Below are 16,306 nucleotides of genomic sequence, written 5' to 3'. Positions count from 1 at the left end.
AGCATTAACTACAAGGGGGGAAATAAGTCTATAACAAAGGGACATAGAAGTACCATCAACAGGGACAGCGAGAGAAGCACCATCACAAGGGTGATTAGTCCTACCCTCACAAGGGGTACGAGTGGTCCATCACAAGGGGAAATAGAATCATAATTAAGAAGGGAAATTGAAGTACTTTCAACAGGGACTGAAATAGGAGTATCATCAAAAGGGAGATAGAAGTACACTCACAAAGGAATAGCAGTTTATTACAAGGGGAAATACCCCCTCACTAGGGAGAATAGCAGTTTATTACAAGGGGAAGTACCCCCTCACTAGGGAGAATAGCAGTTTATTACAGGGGGAAATACCCCCTCACTAGGGGGAATAGCAGTTTATTACAAGGGGAAGTATCCCCTCACTAGGGGGAATAGCAGTTTATTATAAGAGGAAGTATCCCCTCACTAGGGGGAATAGCAGTTTATTACAGGGGGAGGTACCCCCTCACTAGGGGGAATAGCAGTTTATTACAAGGGGAAGTACCCCCTCACTAGGGGGAATAGCAGTTTATTACAAGGGGAAGTACCCCCTCACTAGGGGGAATAGCAGTTTATTACAAGGGGAAGTACCCCCTCACTAGGGGGAATAGCAGTTTATTACAAGGGGAAGTACCCCCTCACTAGGGGGAATAGCAGTTTATTACAAGGGGAAATACCCCCTCACTAGGGGGAATAGCAGTTTATTACAAGGGGAAGTACCCCCTCACTAGGGGGAATAGCAGTTTATTACAAGGGAAAGTACCCCCTCACTAGGGGGAATAGCAGTTTATTACAAGGGGAAGTACCGCCTCACTAGGGGGAATAGCAGTTTATTACAAGTGGAAATACCCCCTCACTAGGGGGAATAGCAGTTTATTATAAGGGGAAGTACCCCCTCACTAGGGGGAATAGCAGTTTATTACAAGGGGAAGTACCCCCTCACTAGGGGGAATAGCAGTTTATTACAAGGGGAAGTACCCCCTCACTAGGGGGAATAGCAGTTTATTATAAGGGGAAGTACCCCCTCACTAGGGGGAATAGCAGTTTATTACAAGGGGAAGTACCCCCTCACTAGGGGGAATAGCAGTTTATTACAAGGGGAAGTACCCCCTCACTAGGGGGAATAGCAGTTTATTACAAGTGGAAATACCCCCTCACTAGGGGGAATAGCAGTTTATTACAAGTACCCCCTCACTAGGGGGAATAGTAAAACAATAAAAAAAGGATATCAAAAGAACTACCGTAACGAGGAGGAAATGGGGACAGGGACAGAAATAGATGAACCGTCATACGGGGGGGGGGGGGGGGGGGGGGGAGAATAAAATGTCCCATCAGAGGGGTAACAGAAGTATCATCAACATGGGAAAAAATGTATATCAAAGAGATATTGATGTACCATCACTAGGGGCAATTCATCACAGGGTGAAATAGAAGTACTCTCGCAAGTGGAACAGTTGTCCATCACAAGAGGTAGTAAAATTATAATAGAAAATAGAAGTACTACCAACAGCGACAGAAATAGAAGTACCACCACAAGGAGAAAAAGAAGTACCATCACAGGGAGGGGGTAGTACTTTATCAAAAGGGGAAAATCGTCAACAGGAAAGAAAAAGTACTATTACAAGGGGAATTACAAGTACCATCAAAACTCAATTAGGAGTATCATACCCGAGGAAAATATAAGTACCCTCACAAGATTGAATGGTTGTACCACCAAAAGGGAAAATAGAAGTAACTTCACAAGGGGAACAAGTAGTACCATCACAAGGGGGAAAAGACGCACCATCAAAAGAAGAAATAATATTATCCTCACAATCGGAAATAGAAGTAAACAGAAAAGAGGACTGGGTGTGTTATCATAAGGAGAATAGGAAGATAAGGGTGTAACATCAAAAAGGGGAATAGAAGCACCATCACAAGGGAAAATAATAGTAACATCTCAAGGGAGAATAGAATTATTATCAAAAGGGAAAAAGAAGCATCCTTGCAAAGAGGGAATGGTTGTCCATCACAAGGGGAAATAGAAGTACCATAAACAGGGACAGAAAACGGCAAAAAATAATGATATCATCAAAAACGGGAAATAGAAGTACCCCCACAAGGCGAAATAAAAATACTTTCACAAGTATATAGTATAAAGGGGTATGTAAGAACCATCACAAGAGAAAAAAAACAAGTACCCTCACAAGGGGAGATAAACGTACCCTTACAAGGGGAGATAAACGTACCCTCACAAGGAGATTAGTAGCACCATCAACCGGGACAGAAACTAAAGTACTATCCCCAAAGGAAAACTGAAGTACCCTCAAAAGTGAATGTATCCTCACAAAAAGGAGTAGTAGTACCATCACAAAGGGAAAAGGAGGTACCGCAAACAGAAAAAATACATAAGTGTCATCACCAGGGGAAATAGAAGCTTCATCATATGAAACAGCCAGAGGTACTAAAAACAGGGACAATCAAAATTGTGGAAAGTAATACCATTACAATGGGAAACAGAAGTCCCATCAGAAAGAGAAATTGAAGCATCCTCACACGGGGAAATAAAAGTATCATCAAAAGGGAGAATGGTAGTTTCCTCACATTGGAAGATAAGCATCGTAATGGGGAGAAGTAGTTCAAAAGGGAGAATAGGAGTACTTTCTAGATAATCTGCTGAAAGTATCAGTGTCGAGCGTGGTAACGGACCACGTTTCTAAAAGTTATATTACAAAAACTTAACTTGTTCTGCTTTGCGTTAATATATATAGCTAATGAAGCCTTCGACACTCCCCTATATAATCCCCACTGGACGATTAACATTGAAATGACAAATATAAATATCCTGGTAATTAACATGTGGTATGTATATTTTATTTTACAAATTAGAGAGTTGTCCAAGCTGTCACACCAACCTATCAGTTAATGCAAAAATTTTAGCAACTGTCGTTCTTCAGGTTTGCTATGTTCCCTCTGTTTTCTGCACCACGTTTATTTATGTGTTATTACGGTCAGTTCAAGTCGAAGGTTAATGTTATGTCTAGTTACACAACGTGATACATGAAGATAACCACCTTTCCTTTATTAAAGCTATAAATAAATTACCTCTGACGGATGCGAAGGGATCATCCTTTGTAACTTACCGCGGACACTTCAAGGCTACACTCTTCCCTTCCGTAACGTGTATATTTGTATGTGGAACTGGAATAAAACATGTGACAGTGTCAGGTGTTGCCATTAAGAGCGAAACTAAGCAGGTTTTTGTACTGTTTACGACAGAAATGTTTTACACGCATTCATATAGTAACTCATACTAAATTCTTGATGTTATGTTTCCTAAATTATAGTGCATAAAAAATGTGATGTTATTCAATTCACTACATGTACTCTCATCATTGACGTAGTGAAATATTGACAGAAATGTACTGTCACTATTTATACTTCACTTGTGCCGCCAAGGATCTATTTTCTATAGTGGTATTTTATTAGAGAAAGTGGAGTGTTTAAGTCTTAAACATTTGTTTCAATAAAAACTTGATTGTTGACATTTCGTTTTAGTAAGTACAAAATATACGTTATACCGATATCTTTGTGACATGATAACACCTCTTCGAATAGATGTTTTCTAGGCTTAGGAGTAATTTCCACAAAACATGTGATATTTCTTGTATTCGTATAAATTCGCTTTATAGAAACCAATTAAAACAACATCAATATAATGGACCATCACGTGACAACAAATGTGTTTTTATTCAGTAATACTGTTTAGAAAATATTTACATTCTGTGTCGCATTTTTATTACAACTAAATTTTAGCATATGAGACTGTATATTGTAACAGTGGTTCTGTTACCTTCATTAATCACTTTTAAGAGCAAAAACCTCACAATGATATATTTTCCTGAAGTTAAACAATACATATCAAAAGTAACTACCATTACAATTTTACCGATTTTGGGGTGTTCTACCTATTGCGGCCGCGTCCAGTTAGAAAACACCGCATCAATATCTACTCTTAATACACCGATCCACAAATGCTATGTTGGCTCCGCCCATTTAGTCACGTGACCGCGGGTCGGACAAAAAATAGTTAACATGGCGGCGAAAACAAACCCAGAATGTGTGCCAGAACTAACCTCGTTTAACGACTGTTTTCAGACCGATGCTCTTTCAAAACGTTCGAAAGAGAGAGGCTTTAATGTTTTCATTAATGGATACATTTATTCCATATCAATTTTCTCCCGGACGGACTCGGATTCTGTAGATGTTAGAGGTAGATGTTACCGGAGTATGAGGAAATCTGAAACGCCTCATACGCTGACACTCACATTGTCATCAGTTGGCAAAACCACAGATAGTCATTGTTCATGTGTTGCAGGGTATGTCCATATAAGTTTATACAAAATACTTCGCTACTTCTTACAAATTCTGCAAATACTGTTTCGTTGCTTTGTTAGGCCTACTGAATCTGTCGAATTTCATGCAAAGTTAAGGCCTTGGGCCTAAGTTATCTATACTACAGGAGGTCGATCTGTAAGTCTAAGCCAATATAATAATAAATATTTACCTTTAAAAAAAACTTTAAATGCGTTTAATAGTTTTTATAGACACATTAAAACAAATACAGTACAGTGACCCTATACGTTTCTATTTGCAGGATGTCGGGTACATGTGCCCACATCGTTGGGTTGGTGTTTACAATATTACACTACCAACAGTTAGGTTTAAAAGAACTACCATGTGAGCCTGTTGCCCTCAGTGCCATGACTTTTGCTACACCAAAAGCTACCAGAAAAAGGAGACCTGGCATAATACAGCCACCTGACTACAGGTAGATAATTAAGCTTAGGCTCAATATAACTCCACATTCTGATCTGTACGAGTCTATTGCATGAACATCTATTTTTTAAAGAAAATGACTTCCATATTGCTATGATAATCACAATTTACATTTATCAAATAATGTGAAAATTTACGATAAATGAGAATACTTATGTAAAATCTAATTAAAATTGGACTTACAGTCGTAGTGGAGAGGAATTACAAGTCAAATCTTAATTAGATTGAAACAATGACTTCATTCTCCTATTCATAACTCTTTCAAATATACTATTATAATTATCAGCTCAGCTGCCTACACTTTCCCAATGTGTTATCCCTTATTCCAGTATAACTGTGTCATCAGATGAAGCTATAAAGCAGCTAAGATCAGATCCAGACCTACCACTTTCATATCTATTGGACGAGAAGATTGAAAATCAGTCAACTCCACATGACACCTTTCAATGAGGATCTATGCTTCATTATCATGTAAATACACAAATTTACCTGATTCCAAATAGTATTACAATACAAGTTAATTAATGATTCGAGTGCAGATTACTTAGCTTACCATAATTGTCCACTCCTTCCCTTGAAGGGCTCCTGTTCTTGTGTGGGCTCATGGACAAATGATATGAAGAGTACTCCACGTGAAGGAGGGAAGTCGCAATATTTGTAGATATACAAGTTAACTTAAAATAACAACACAAAACAACTTCGTGATAACTTCATTTTTCATTCTATTTTGACTTCATATTTAATGTGTTTAGAAATTGGTAAAGACTGGACAAAACAATACATATCGTGCTATTCAGAATTCTAGATTGTGTATGACCTCAAAGTACTATTCAGACTACTGCTTGACTATTATAGCAATTTATCTTGAAAGTTGGTCTTATTTTCTTTATTGTCATGATTTCTTATCAATAAATATGTTTTATAAAACTAGAACTGAGTTAATAAAAAATAGTGTTTCGAATTGTCAAGATAAATTGTAAAGTACCTAATTTGGCTCCCGTGGCTATTGGTCAAGCACCCAGTGCTCAAAATTGTCTGGGGAAATCGTTGATAACTAGTTTGTCAAAATAGATATCACAGTTTAATTACAATACATCATAATTCTATATTAAGATTTCTTCACTAGAGTATCTTGAAAGTTAGTCAAGACTGAACACACTAGCCATATGTCATTTGCTATTTGAAACAGGCTCACTGGCAATTTTTTTTTCAAAACTTTAAAACACTTAATTTGATTAATGGCTCTCAATGTGAATACGGTGTGCTGCTATCCTTCTTGTTGTCGCAACATCCCCAGCTGACATTTGCTGTGTGACAGAGTTCAGTGGTGGGATATTAAGTTCAAGTCCCAACTCCTCAAGTACCTTTTTTATTCTGAATCCCTTATCTGCCATGATGGCATCGCCATCTTTCAAAAATCCTTGAGCTTTAAGGTCCTTAAGTAAGTCATAAAATCCACATTTTTGACAAATATCATTGTCTGATATAGAACCAGAGTATAAGTCGGAAACAAACATAACTGAACCCCTAGAATCACAAACAACTAATGCTTTGAGTGTAGTGGATGACTTGTAGTCAGAATAGCACTGATTTTGGTTTAGTAGAGGAGAAGTTTTTTCTGTTTTCAATTCAGTGCAATCAATCATCGCCATGGTTGTAGTAAAATCAGTCTTGTAAGCATCTGGCATATTCAAAATGAAATTGTCTCTGTGTGGCCAAAACGATAAAGACCGAAGTTTCACATACATATGTTCAATAACAGCAGAAAAATTGAACTCACACTTTGAGATGATATGTTAAATCTAAATGCCAAATCCTTCACATTTAATCCATTCCTCAGACGGCACAACACAAGCAACAGCTGTTCTGCAACAGGCATTTTCTTTATGTCTTTCCTATTCTTGTCATACTGAAGGTTACTCGTCTCTACATTAGGGAACAAGAAACTTAACAATAGAGAAAATCGCACATACTCCAAACCAGTATAGAATTTGAATAATCCTGGAAGTCGAGATTCTTTGATTACATCAGGAGAAAATGTACTACTTTGTGGATCTGTCTGGCAGCATTGGTCTTTCTTTGGAATATTAACTTTTTCCTTGAGAGTTTTGTTCTCTTGCTCAAGTTCATGAATTCGTGCTGCATATGACAACATCTCTATTGATGAATATACTGAACAAAAAAGAAGAAAACAGATAAAACAAGTGAACGACAAAATAAGCTATTACTGACTGACAGATGAAAAATGCCACTTGAATAGTTATTTGATTTATAACTTACAATTTCTTTTAACAGGCTGATACACCCCCTTGTCGTTAATCCCTGCATACCTTTCCATGGGGCTTCACCAGATGGTAAACTATGTGTAGACAATATCACAGGCATTATGGAAATTAAGTTTTCTTATTCTGCCAGAGATATGACTATTGCAGAAGCTGTGTCAGATCTTGAAAACTTTTGCTTACACAAGAGCAACCAGAAGATATCACTTAAAAGAAATCATGATTACTTCTATCAGACTCAGGGACAGCTATTAATTACAGGAGCAGAATGCTGTGAATTTATTGTCTATACCAAGAAAGACTTATTTTGTGAAAAAATACTTCCTGACACTGTGTTTCAAATAGAGATGATGAAAAAAATGTGCAACTTCTTTCTAGAGTATGCTTTGGAATTTGTAGGCAATATGTAACTTACATGTCTCCTCTGTCTGGACAAAATACCATTTTGCTCAGAGTTGGCTTCATCTGTTATCTCCACATCATGATCAGCTGTACTTCTATTTTGTTGTGCTGAGCTGTCCTTGGGACTGTCTGTACATATACGGTTTCTCATGTGTCTGTTGAAAAAAAAAATTATAATTTCACATTGATAACATAAATTTTGGAGACACGACTTATGGTTAGTTTTTCTTTTCATTAATCTAATTATAATATTACTATTAATCAAATTGATTCAATGCTCATGGACTGGATAGGTTGCAGATGTTTTCAATTCAGGCATTGCAAAAGGGAATAATTCTTGTTGTTGATAGAACCATAATTCAATATTGATTTTAAAATGTTATGGAAGCAATAGAAAATCAAATGATTATCCAGGACTTGAATATATTTTTTTTCTGAGTATTGCTTTCTTATATGCAACAGAATATGCCAACAATGCAGTTTTCACCGTTTTAACTTCAGGGATGTACACATTTTCAAAGCAAGGGTGCACTGTTAAGATTTTTCTATACTTATAGAAAAATAAATAAAAGAAAAAAAATTAGATTAGACTAGTCATAATTACACAAGAAAAAACTCTCAACCTCTCGAGTCAACACAGGCAGTTTGATATATAAATGCCACTGTGGTTCTACATTATACCGGTTATATTCATAACCACAAAATCAAATAATATTGTCAATTAAGCTCACCAGTTGGCAAGTGTGATCCTGGCCTTTTTAAATTCACCAGTGATAGCATCACAGGGGTCTGGGTATTCCTCTGAAGGACCATCTCCATTATAGAAATGCTAAATATGAAATAAAAAAGGATAATCAATCACTGGATAATTAAACAGTATAGGTTGTTAATTGTTTACACTCTGACAATCTAATACACTTTTAAAGTCTTAAATATAGGGCTATCACACAGGCACTTGTTTCACTTAATAAACTCTGTCTGAGCATCGGGTTGATAACATATCTTAATACACAATTGTGTATTAAGCTATATTATCGATCGGTTGGGCACAACCCCTCATATGGGTAATAGTCCTGCATGTGGGTAACTGTTACCCATTTGGATAATAAATTTATTACTCAAACAGCTGCAGGGAATTTTTTGAAATGAAATGCATAAATCCTTTTCAAAAAAGGCTGTCTTACTTTTGTAAATTGACATGGCTAATAACTAATGCAACATTGTACATTTCAGCACAAAAATTACCAATTCAGATGTCTAGCTTTCTATATAAAAATAACAAACTTAGTCACCTCCATTGCTTTACATTGAGGATAAAAAGAGAACACATGTAAATTCATGCTCACCTTTGACATTTGCACTGAAAGGTCCCAATGACTGTAGTGTATAGTCAATAGAGGACTGTTTCAGTAATATAAATTTTCATTTTAGCACAAAGTTAGACAATAGAAATTAATATATTTCTTGTATACAAATGTACAACATCGCAATGACAATTTATACGAGTTAAATGTTGACAGGGTGTTCACGTATTCATAGTAGGCCCACAGGGGCATGTTTAGTTTTATATTAAAAAAAATAGTCAGAAATACCAATAAATATTCAATATATAGATAGGTATTTTCTGACTATTTTTTAATATAAAGCTAGACATGCCCTTGTGGTAGGCCTAAGTCATTTAGTAAACCACTGGCACTGCACAAAATCGGAAGTAAAACACTGAAAATGGTCCTAAGCTACGTATACTGTACATGCCAGGAATTCAAAATGATGGATAAAAACTACAACTAAATGCATCAAACATTAATTGAGATATACCTTTGAGCAAATGTCTGTGTATTTTCTTATCTTCTCAGGCTTGAGACGGCTGAAATGACTTTGTTTACATGCTGCTTTCGGATGGCCACAAAGCGAAATCCACCTCAAACACTTCTGTAAATCTTGTGAAGGCTTTACAAACGGTATAAACTTAGCACCGTCTAACTTTTCAGGGTACCGTGAATCCGACCGACAAAGTCCGTAAACACAATGCTTCACCATTGTGTAGAAAAACTCAATAATCGTACTCAAAACTACTGCTGTCAATGCATATGGCGTCGTAAAGCATACGTTTTTTGTCCGACCCGGCAGCGCCTTGCAAGTTGGACAAGTCACGTGATAAAATAACATTGCGTGATTGGTCTAGCGTTTCAGTTGTGGATCGGTGTATTAAGAGAGTAAAATATTAGCCAAATATAATTCTGTCAAAATTACTTACGGGTCCTCAAGATAAGCATTGAACTGTTATCAGGTGCTATTATGTAGGCCAAGTGACATCATCGCCAATTGATGTGATAGTACAAAAGGGAATTGGTTTAATGTCTTTCTCATACCGTTTTTACATTTACTACATGTATCATTAAATGGAATATATTGAAACAACAATTAATGTGGAAAAGTATCTGGGACTAGTACATAACACCTACCTTTTGCGAGCGATTGGAATCTTAATCTGTCAAGGTCAGTAGTCATCTTTTCTAATCTTGAGTCTGGGTGGGAAATACAGATAATGCATATAAAAACATTCATGAGTTTATCCTTCGACAGATTTAGAATAAAGTAACAATAAATTTTATTGTAACAAAATTTCACAATATATTGAAAGATTTTGATTTATGCAACAAGAAAAAAGGGACACACATTATAAATCGAACAATCTTAACAATGCGTAAAGTGACTCGTTGTGAAAATTAAAGGGTTGCTATACCATATGGAGTTAATGAATGAGCCTTAAGTTTAGCCGCATACCTTTTCTTTTTTTCTTTAATTCTGTATGATATCACCAGAGGTACAAGACTATGTTGGTCACATAGCTCATATTTATGAGTATAAAAATGAAACATCAGATAAGTTTCAATAGACTGGCGAATCTGGACGGTGTGTTTGTTTCATATAGATAATAATTTTCCATGACGTCACAATGGCGTTCTTACACATGTATCTAAAGATATTTATGGTAAAGCCGTAACACATTGTAGAACGAGTCAGTAATATGATGGCAGAGTGCTGAAGACTTGCTCTTGAGTAACACCAGATTCCCCTGGTATGCAACACTGTAATTAAATGCATTACGCCATTTCATCTGGTTTTATCATGTAACTTTCATAACCACGTAACTTTACATTGTGCATGTAACACAAAATGGTGGGGATTCCGTCGACCGTATACAGAAAATGGGTTATTGCACGGTATTCAAGCAGCAAAGGATTTATCATAGTCGAACGAAGCGATGGTGTATTAAGTCTCGAGTAACGAGAAAACATGCAGTCACTGATTTACTGCATGCACCTTAAACAAACAAGTAGAGTGAGTGAAAAACACTCACTTTTCCAGAACCTTTATCCCATCTTCGCTTTCTGCGTAATATAACTGCACTTTTTATGAGTGATTTTTTTCTCAGAAGCAATGATTCTTTGTTCATTATTTGTAGCAGGATGACATTTATTATAATGGACACAGGGTGTATTCATATGTAGATGATCTGTGGATTCCTAGCTTATCACAGACAATTTTAAAGGTTTGGGAATATTCAACAGTATGAGACGACTTCCAGTTTAATCAGGCTCCAACGTCAGATATGGCAATGCAATTTAAATTTGTGTTCAACAAGGAAAAATACATGATACAAAGAAGAAATTCTAATCAGAATCTAGGGAAAGAAAAAAGATGTGTTGATTCTTGGCTTAAATATTTCAGATGTGACAAAGACACAGAATACGAAAACCATGCTTAATCAGTTTTTTCAGTTAATGGTTGTTATCTGTACCTTTCTATTAATAAGACAACAATGCTATTTTGTATGAACACTTTTCAGCTTTGTATCTTTGTCTTACATGAAACTAAGTTAAGTGATGATAACTGTTGATAGGATGTTTTGACGCGTAATGTAGTCCATTGTTGGACACGAAGGTTTCAAAATACCGTGCTTTGCAAAGCTTGATAGCATTGTACTGATAAATGCGTCTATTTTGTTATTGACAATCCGTGGCCTCTGTCTGACATAAGATCTGAACGGGTTTTTTTTTTTTTTTTTTTCTTCTTCTTCTTTTTTATGAAATTCCTAGCATTGATGGTATTAATAGGGCATCTAATATTAAGACTTTAGGGTGTAATTTGCAAATCTCTACATCTAAGCATGAAAACAATTGTTTTCTCTGTTTCTTTAACTCCATTTCTAAGCTCTTAAGTTTTTACACAATATCAGGTTGGAAAGTATGATTTAGTGGTTTAAACCATACCTTCAAACATGAAATTTCTTAATATCCTGTTTTCACCTGATATGGTGTCATTCAATGCACTCGGCAATACCCCTTAAGGTTTGGAGTGTAGCAGGGTGATCTGTAATGTCGTTCAGCAAGTCATTGAGGTGAAACACATCAAAGCCAAAACCAAACCTTTGCACAAACAATCAAGTTTTGGGCGTTGATTGGGATTAGGGTAAGTGATTAAGGGTCATCTATATAGCAGAATAATGTTGAATTTCAAACACGAATAAATATCTTAAAATTTGCACAAAAATAGTCATATAATATACCAAAATGTTTGTTTGGATATGTAGTGTCTTAAAATCACAAATAATGTGATGTAGATGCTAACAATTTCTTCTATGATGCTACTTTGTGGTATGTTGTAGCATGGAATAATTCTAAGTCATAAAAATAACTAAAACTGATAAATAGCCCAGCTGTCATACTCACAAGTGTCTATAGCACAGGGTAGGAGCCTTTGTTTGACTGGATTTGACTTTATGTAGGTATAAACACATATTTTGTTTTGACCTTGAAATGCAAATGGCGGCTGTGGATGATATTACATAAATATGGCATAAAGGGAGGCATTTCATCCATTAAAAATGCTCCTATATCATACTTTTAAGACATCTGATTATAGTAAGAATGACCTTTTTAAGACAAATTGTCAAACTGGTGAGTTTTGGACCTTTTTTGGAAATATATAGCTTTTACCTCAAACTGAACGGATGAACAATTTTTCCTAAAAACAGCCTTCCTACCATGTCTAGAGTTCTTTATAGAATCTAATAAGTGCATTTTTGACGTTTGAAATACCTTCTTATATGCCATAATTGTGTGATATTATTCACAACCGCCATTTGCATTTCAATGTCAAAATAAAATATGTGTTAATACATATCATAGAGGCCAAATCTAGTCAAACCAATGCTCCTATTTTGTGCTTTAGACTCTTGTGAACAAAACGACATAGCTGTTTTGCGCAATAAATGCGATACAAATGAGTTAATTATGTCCCCCTGAAACATGCATTTTTCTCATGTTTTGTTGAAATTTGCAAACAACTGAACAAATTAAATGTTAACAGCAAGGCCCACAGTTGTACATGTTACATATCAAAATTGTATCAAGTTACTTCTATTAAATTGCACCCTAGTAGGGATTTATAGCCTTTTAAAATATCAATTGTTTGGGCTGGATTTGCTGTTTAGATGCCCCTTAAGCTCTATATACGCTAAATAATTTTGAACGAATTGAATAACAGTTTTACGCATTTACGCTGTAGCATCTTTGTGACAGGCTGTGTATAGGCTGTCGGCGCTGTAGCATCTATGTGACAACTAGTGTTAAGACTGTCGGCGCTGTAACATCTATGTGACAGGCAGTGTATAGGCTGTCGGCGCTGTAGCATCATTGTGACAGGCAGTGTATAGGCTGTCGGCGCTGTAGCATCTATGTGACAACTAGTGTTAAGACTGTCGGCGCTGTAACATCTATGTGACAACTAGTGTTAAGACTGTCGGCGCTGTAACATCTATGTGACAGGCAGTGTATAGGCTGTCGGCGCTGTAGCATCATTGTGACAGGCTGTGTCTAGGCTGTCGGCGTTAAAGCTTCATTGTGACAGGCGGTGTATAATTGTCACTGCTGTAGTATCTGATTGACATGGACATGATTAATCACGAGAAACGATTTCACGCCTTGAGATATCCCTGCACAAACCATAACATGACGTCCATCTGATCTGTAAAACGTAAAGCGAGAATCGTCAGTGAACAACATGCGTCTCCAATGAGCCAAACGAAACAGATAAGTTGCAAATGCAAGCAGCCACTACTTTTGACGTTGACGTCGTCTCTACGTAAAGGGACGTCGTGGCCTTAAATGGAATTTCCGCAACCGATTCTTTTAGCATTCTTGGATTCACTGGCCAACCATTAGAGCCGACAACTTAACATCTGTACTGTTCAAATGTTTGATTTGTAATAATTTACAAGCACGTATGGTGCAATAGTACTGCGGATGCACGATTTCTTGAAAAATCTACTGAATGCTGCATCGTCGAGCGGGTTCACAGTCGACTAAATTTTGATTGAAGAACATTTTCATACTGCATGGACGTAGCTCAGTGTGAACTTTATTTGAATTTAGACTAAAACAATGTGTCTAAGAGGAAAAACCGGACTTAAGTTTCTATTTTTTTCCGCTAGTATATTTTCTGAATTCTATATTTGTTATCTTATTGTTTTGTCCTTGTCGATTTTGTCGGCCATAACTGTTAATAATTACTTGATTCTTCCCTCCAGTGTTATTTCTTTCGACTATCTAGTTTTACTGTCTCTGTCTGTCTGACCAGTAAATTTGTTTTTGTGAGTGTGAGTCTCTAAGCCCAACTATCAATTTGTTTTTTTATTTCATCCCTTAGAATGCCATAATCACACTGTCCTGAGAAAGGCATAACGACATTATTAAGGTTTATATAGCTTCAGTTTATGACTGCTCCCTCTGATTAAACTTTGCCCTTTCAAAGATAAGATTTCTTTTTATGACAATTTGGTTTTCAAAGCATCGAACATTTCAGCGCTTGTAGAGCCTAACGATTCCTCGACCTTGGAATCGTCGATATTTTATTTCATTCGGGCTTCCTTTCTACCAAGAAGGCCTCTCGGAATCTCCTGCTGGCTCTTTGAATTTAAAAGATTTTTACGTTGTGAAATAATAAGTATCCATCGTTTTCAGTTACAAATGTAAGTTTTCCCCTAAAGTGTTAAGTTCGTTTTAATTTCCTGACACCATGTTAGGCTTTCAAAAGACAAATATGCTGTGAACATGACAAGGCGATCAACGTTCTCATTCAATGAAGATTGCAACTATGATGTTACAAAACCGAGTCACTGAAAGCTATAGCTTGTTTTAAATCATAGTATGTTTTATGTTCAGACATAACGCAAATAGTATACCTCATCCTCAGATTCTAATTGAGTTTCTTATTGAGGCGTTGCCAGTCATCCAAACTCCTGTAGTGGCCAATTAGGAAAACCTGCATATACTGCCTCGTATGAATAGGCATATTTAAATGTGTTGGTACAGGCAGATCCTAACGGTTCTACTTGAGGCAACACAGTATCTGAGATTAAGTGATGTTTTGATATACCCCATATACTGGAAATGACACTTGGCACAAGTAATTGGATATGATACATGGACCAATATGCAGGATACTTGTTGGAATGTTACATGATTGATGATACGGAAGTTCTGGCCTTTGGTCTCAAATTTGAAAAAAAAAACTGGTGCTGAAGGTGTACATGTGCGAACAGAGCTTAAACCTCTTTTTGAAACATGATTTATACATGTATAACCAGTGACAGTAGCATAATTTGTTCTTTAATCACGATTTATGTGCGTTAGTCAAAATGGCGGTGTTGAGAGGATGTGTTGGAAGAATTTAGGGGTTAGACTCTATACCCCATCAGTTGAGAATGTTGTGTTGATAATGTGAACCAAATGCAGTCTTAAGCCAGCTTTTGTTTTCCTTTTGAATGAAAATTTATTTAGCTGAAAGAAAATTCAAATGCAGACCAGCAGTAAACATAAACATAAAATTTAGAGGAAAAAAGCCTGACTTCAATGTCACCCTAAAACATGTTTCGTATCATTACGGGTTGCAAAATCTGGGGAAAATGAAATGATGCTTTTAGATCTCGCCGTTGTATTTCTACACTAAAAATACTATTTTTGTATCTATAGATAATTGAACTTGAAAGTGTTACATGAACAAACTTAAAGGGATTATATGTAGGTGGAATAAAAAAGTAAATGCCGAAATCAATATGAAGCTGACTTACCATTTACACAGGGAATGTTACATGATTGAACCATTTTCTCATTTGACCTAAATCTTGCATGCATTCTTGGATAGTGTTTAAACAACGACGCCCTGCAAGGTATACCGCCTGGCGCGGCCAACATGGTATAGTAGACGAAGGCCGGTGAAATGTAAACTGTTCGTGTAATCATCTTTGCCCAGCATAAACCTGAATAAAACATATTACGGGTTTACTTTTTCGTACTCTAGTTTATATTATCTCATAAATTCTACGCAAATAATCAATCTATATCACAGGAATAAATGTCCTCGTTGTACCTAATAAACTCTTTTTCCTACCAGTATGTTGGCGATCCCCCGACTCGGTGAAAATGCATTGTTTTTTTACAGGCAATAAGTCCTCTCATAATCGAAAGACCAAGCTTTTAACAATGTACCAGTCTATCAACTTATATACTTTTTCGTCAAACAGCAAAACATCTTACGCACCTCTCTGTTCCACAAACGTCTAATCGTAATCTCCACATCTTTACACATGAAACGTCTAACAGTTCAACTAGAACTCGACCAACACATGAAACTACATGTACAATCGTACAAGAACCCTTCGTACTCCTCCAACAAGCAACTTCTTACAGTTCAGCCAGGACTTTACTTGCCACAAATGTA

At 36.4% G+C, this 16,306-nt stretch overlaps 1 protein-coding gene across 1 annotated transcript in view; it reads right to left on the bottom strand.

Moving 5' to 3' along the window:
* The window catches only part of LOC117336341, a 79,436-nt gene that overhangs the window by 13,735 nt on the left and 49,395 nt on the right, over positions 1-16,306 (bottom strand). Inside the window, exons 8-10 of the mRNA XM_033896836.1 lie at positions 15,657-15,845; positions 9,985-10,047; positions 3,140-3,197 (exon numbers count right to left, since the gene is read on the bottom strand). Of these exons, the coding sequence (XP_033752727.1) occupies positions 3,140-3,197; positions 9,985-10,047; positions 15,657-15,845 (310 nt within the window). The remainder of the gene's footprint in view (positions 1-3,139; positions 3,198-9,984; positions 10,048-15,656; positions 15,846-16,306) is intronic.

This window comes from Pecten maximus, chromosome 10 (genome assembly GCF_902652985.1).
Source record: "Pecten maximus chromosome 10, xPecMax1.1, whole genome shotgun sequence".
NCBI classification, from domain to species: domain Eukaryota; kingdom Metazoa; phylum Mollusca; class Bivalvia; order Pectinida; family Pectinidae; genus Pecten; species Pecten maximus.
The sequence above is the reverse complement of the archived record's forward strand: the minus strand, read 5'-3'. Positions and strand labels throughout refer to the sequence as shown.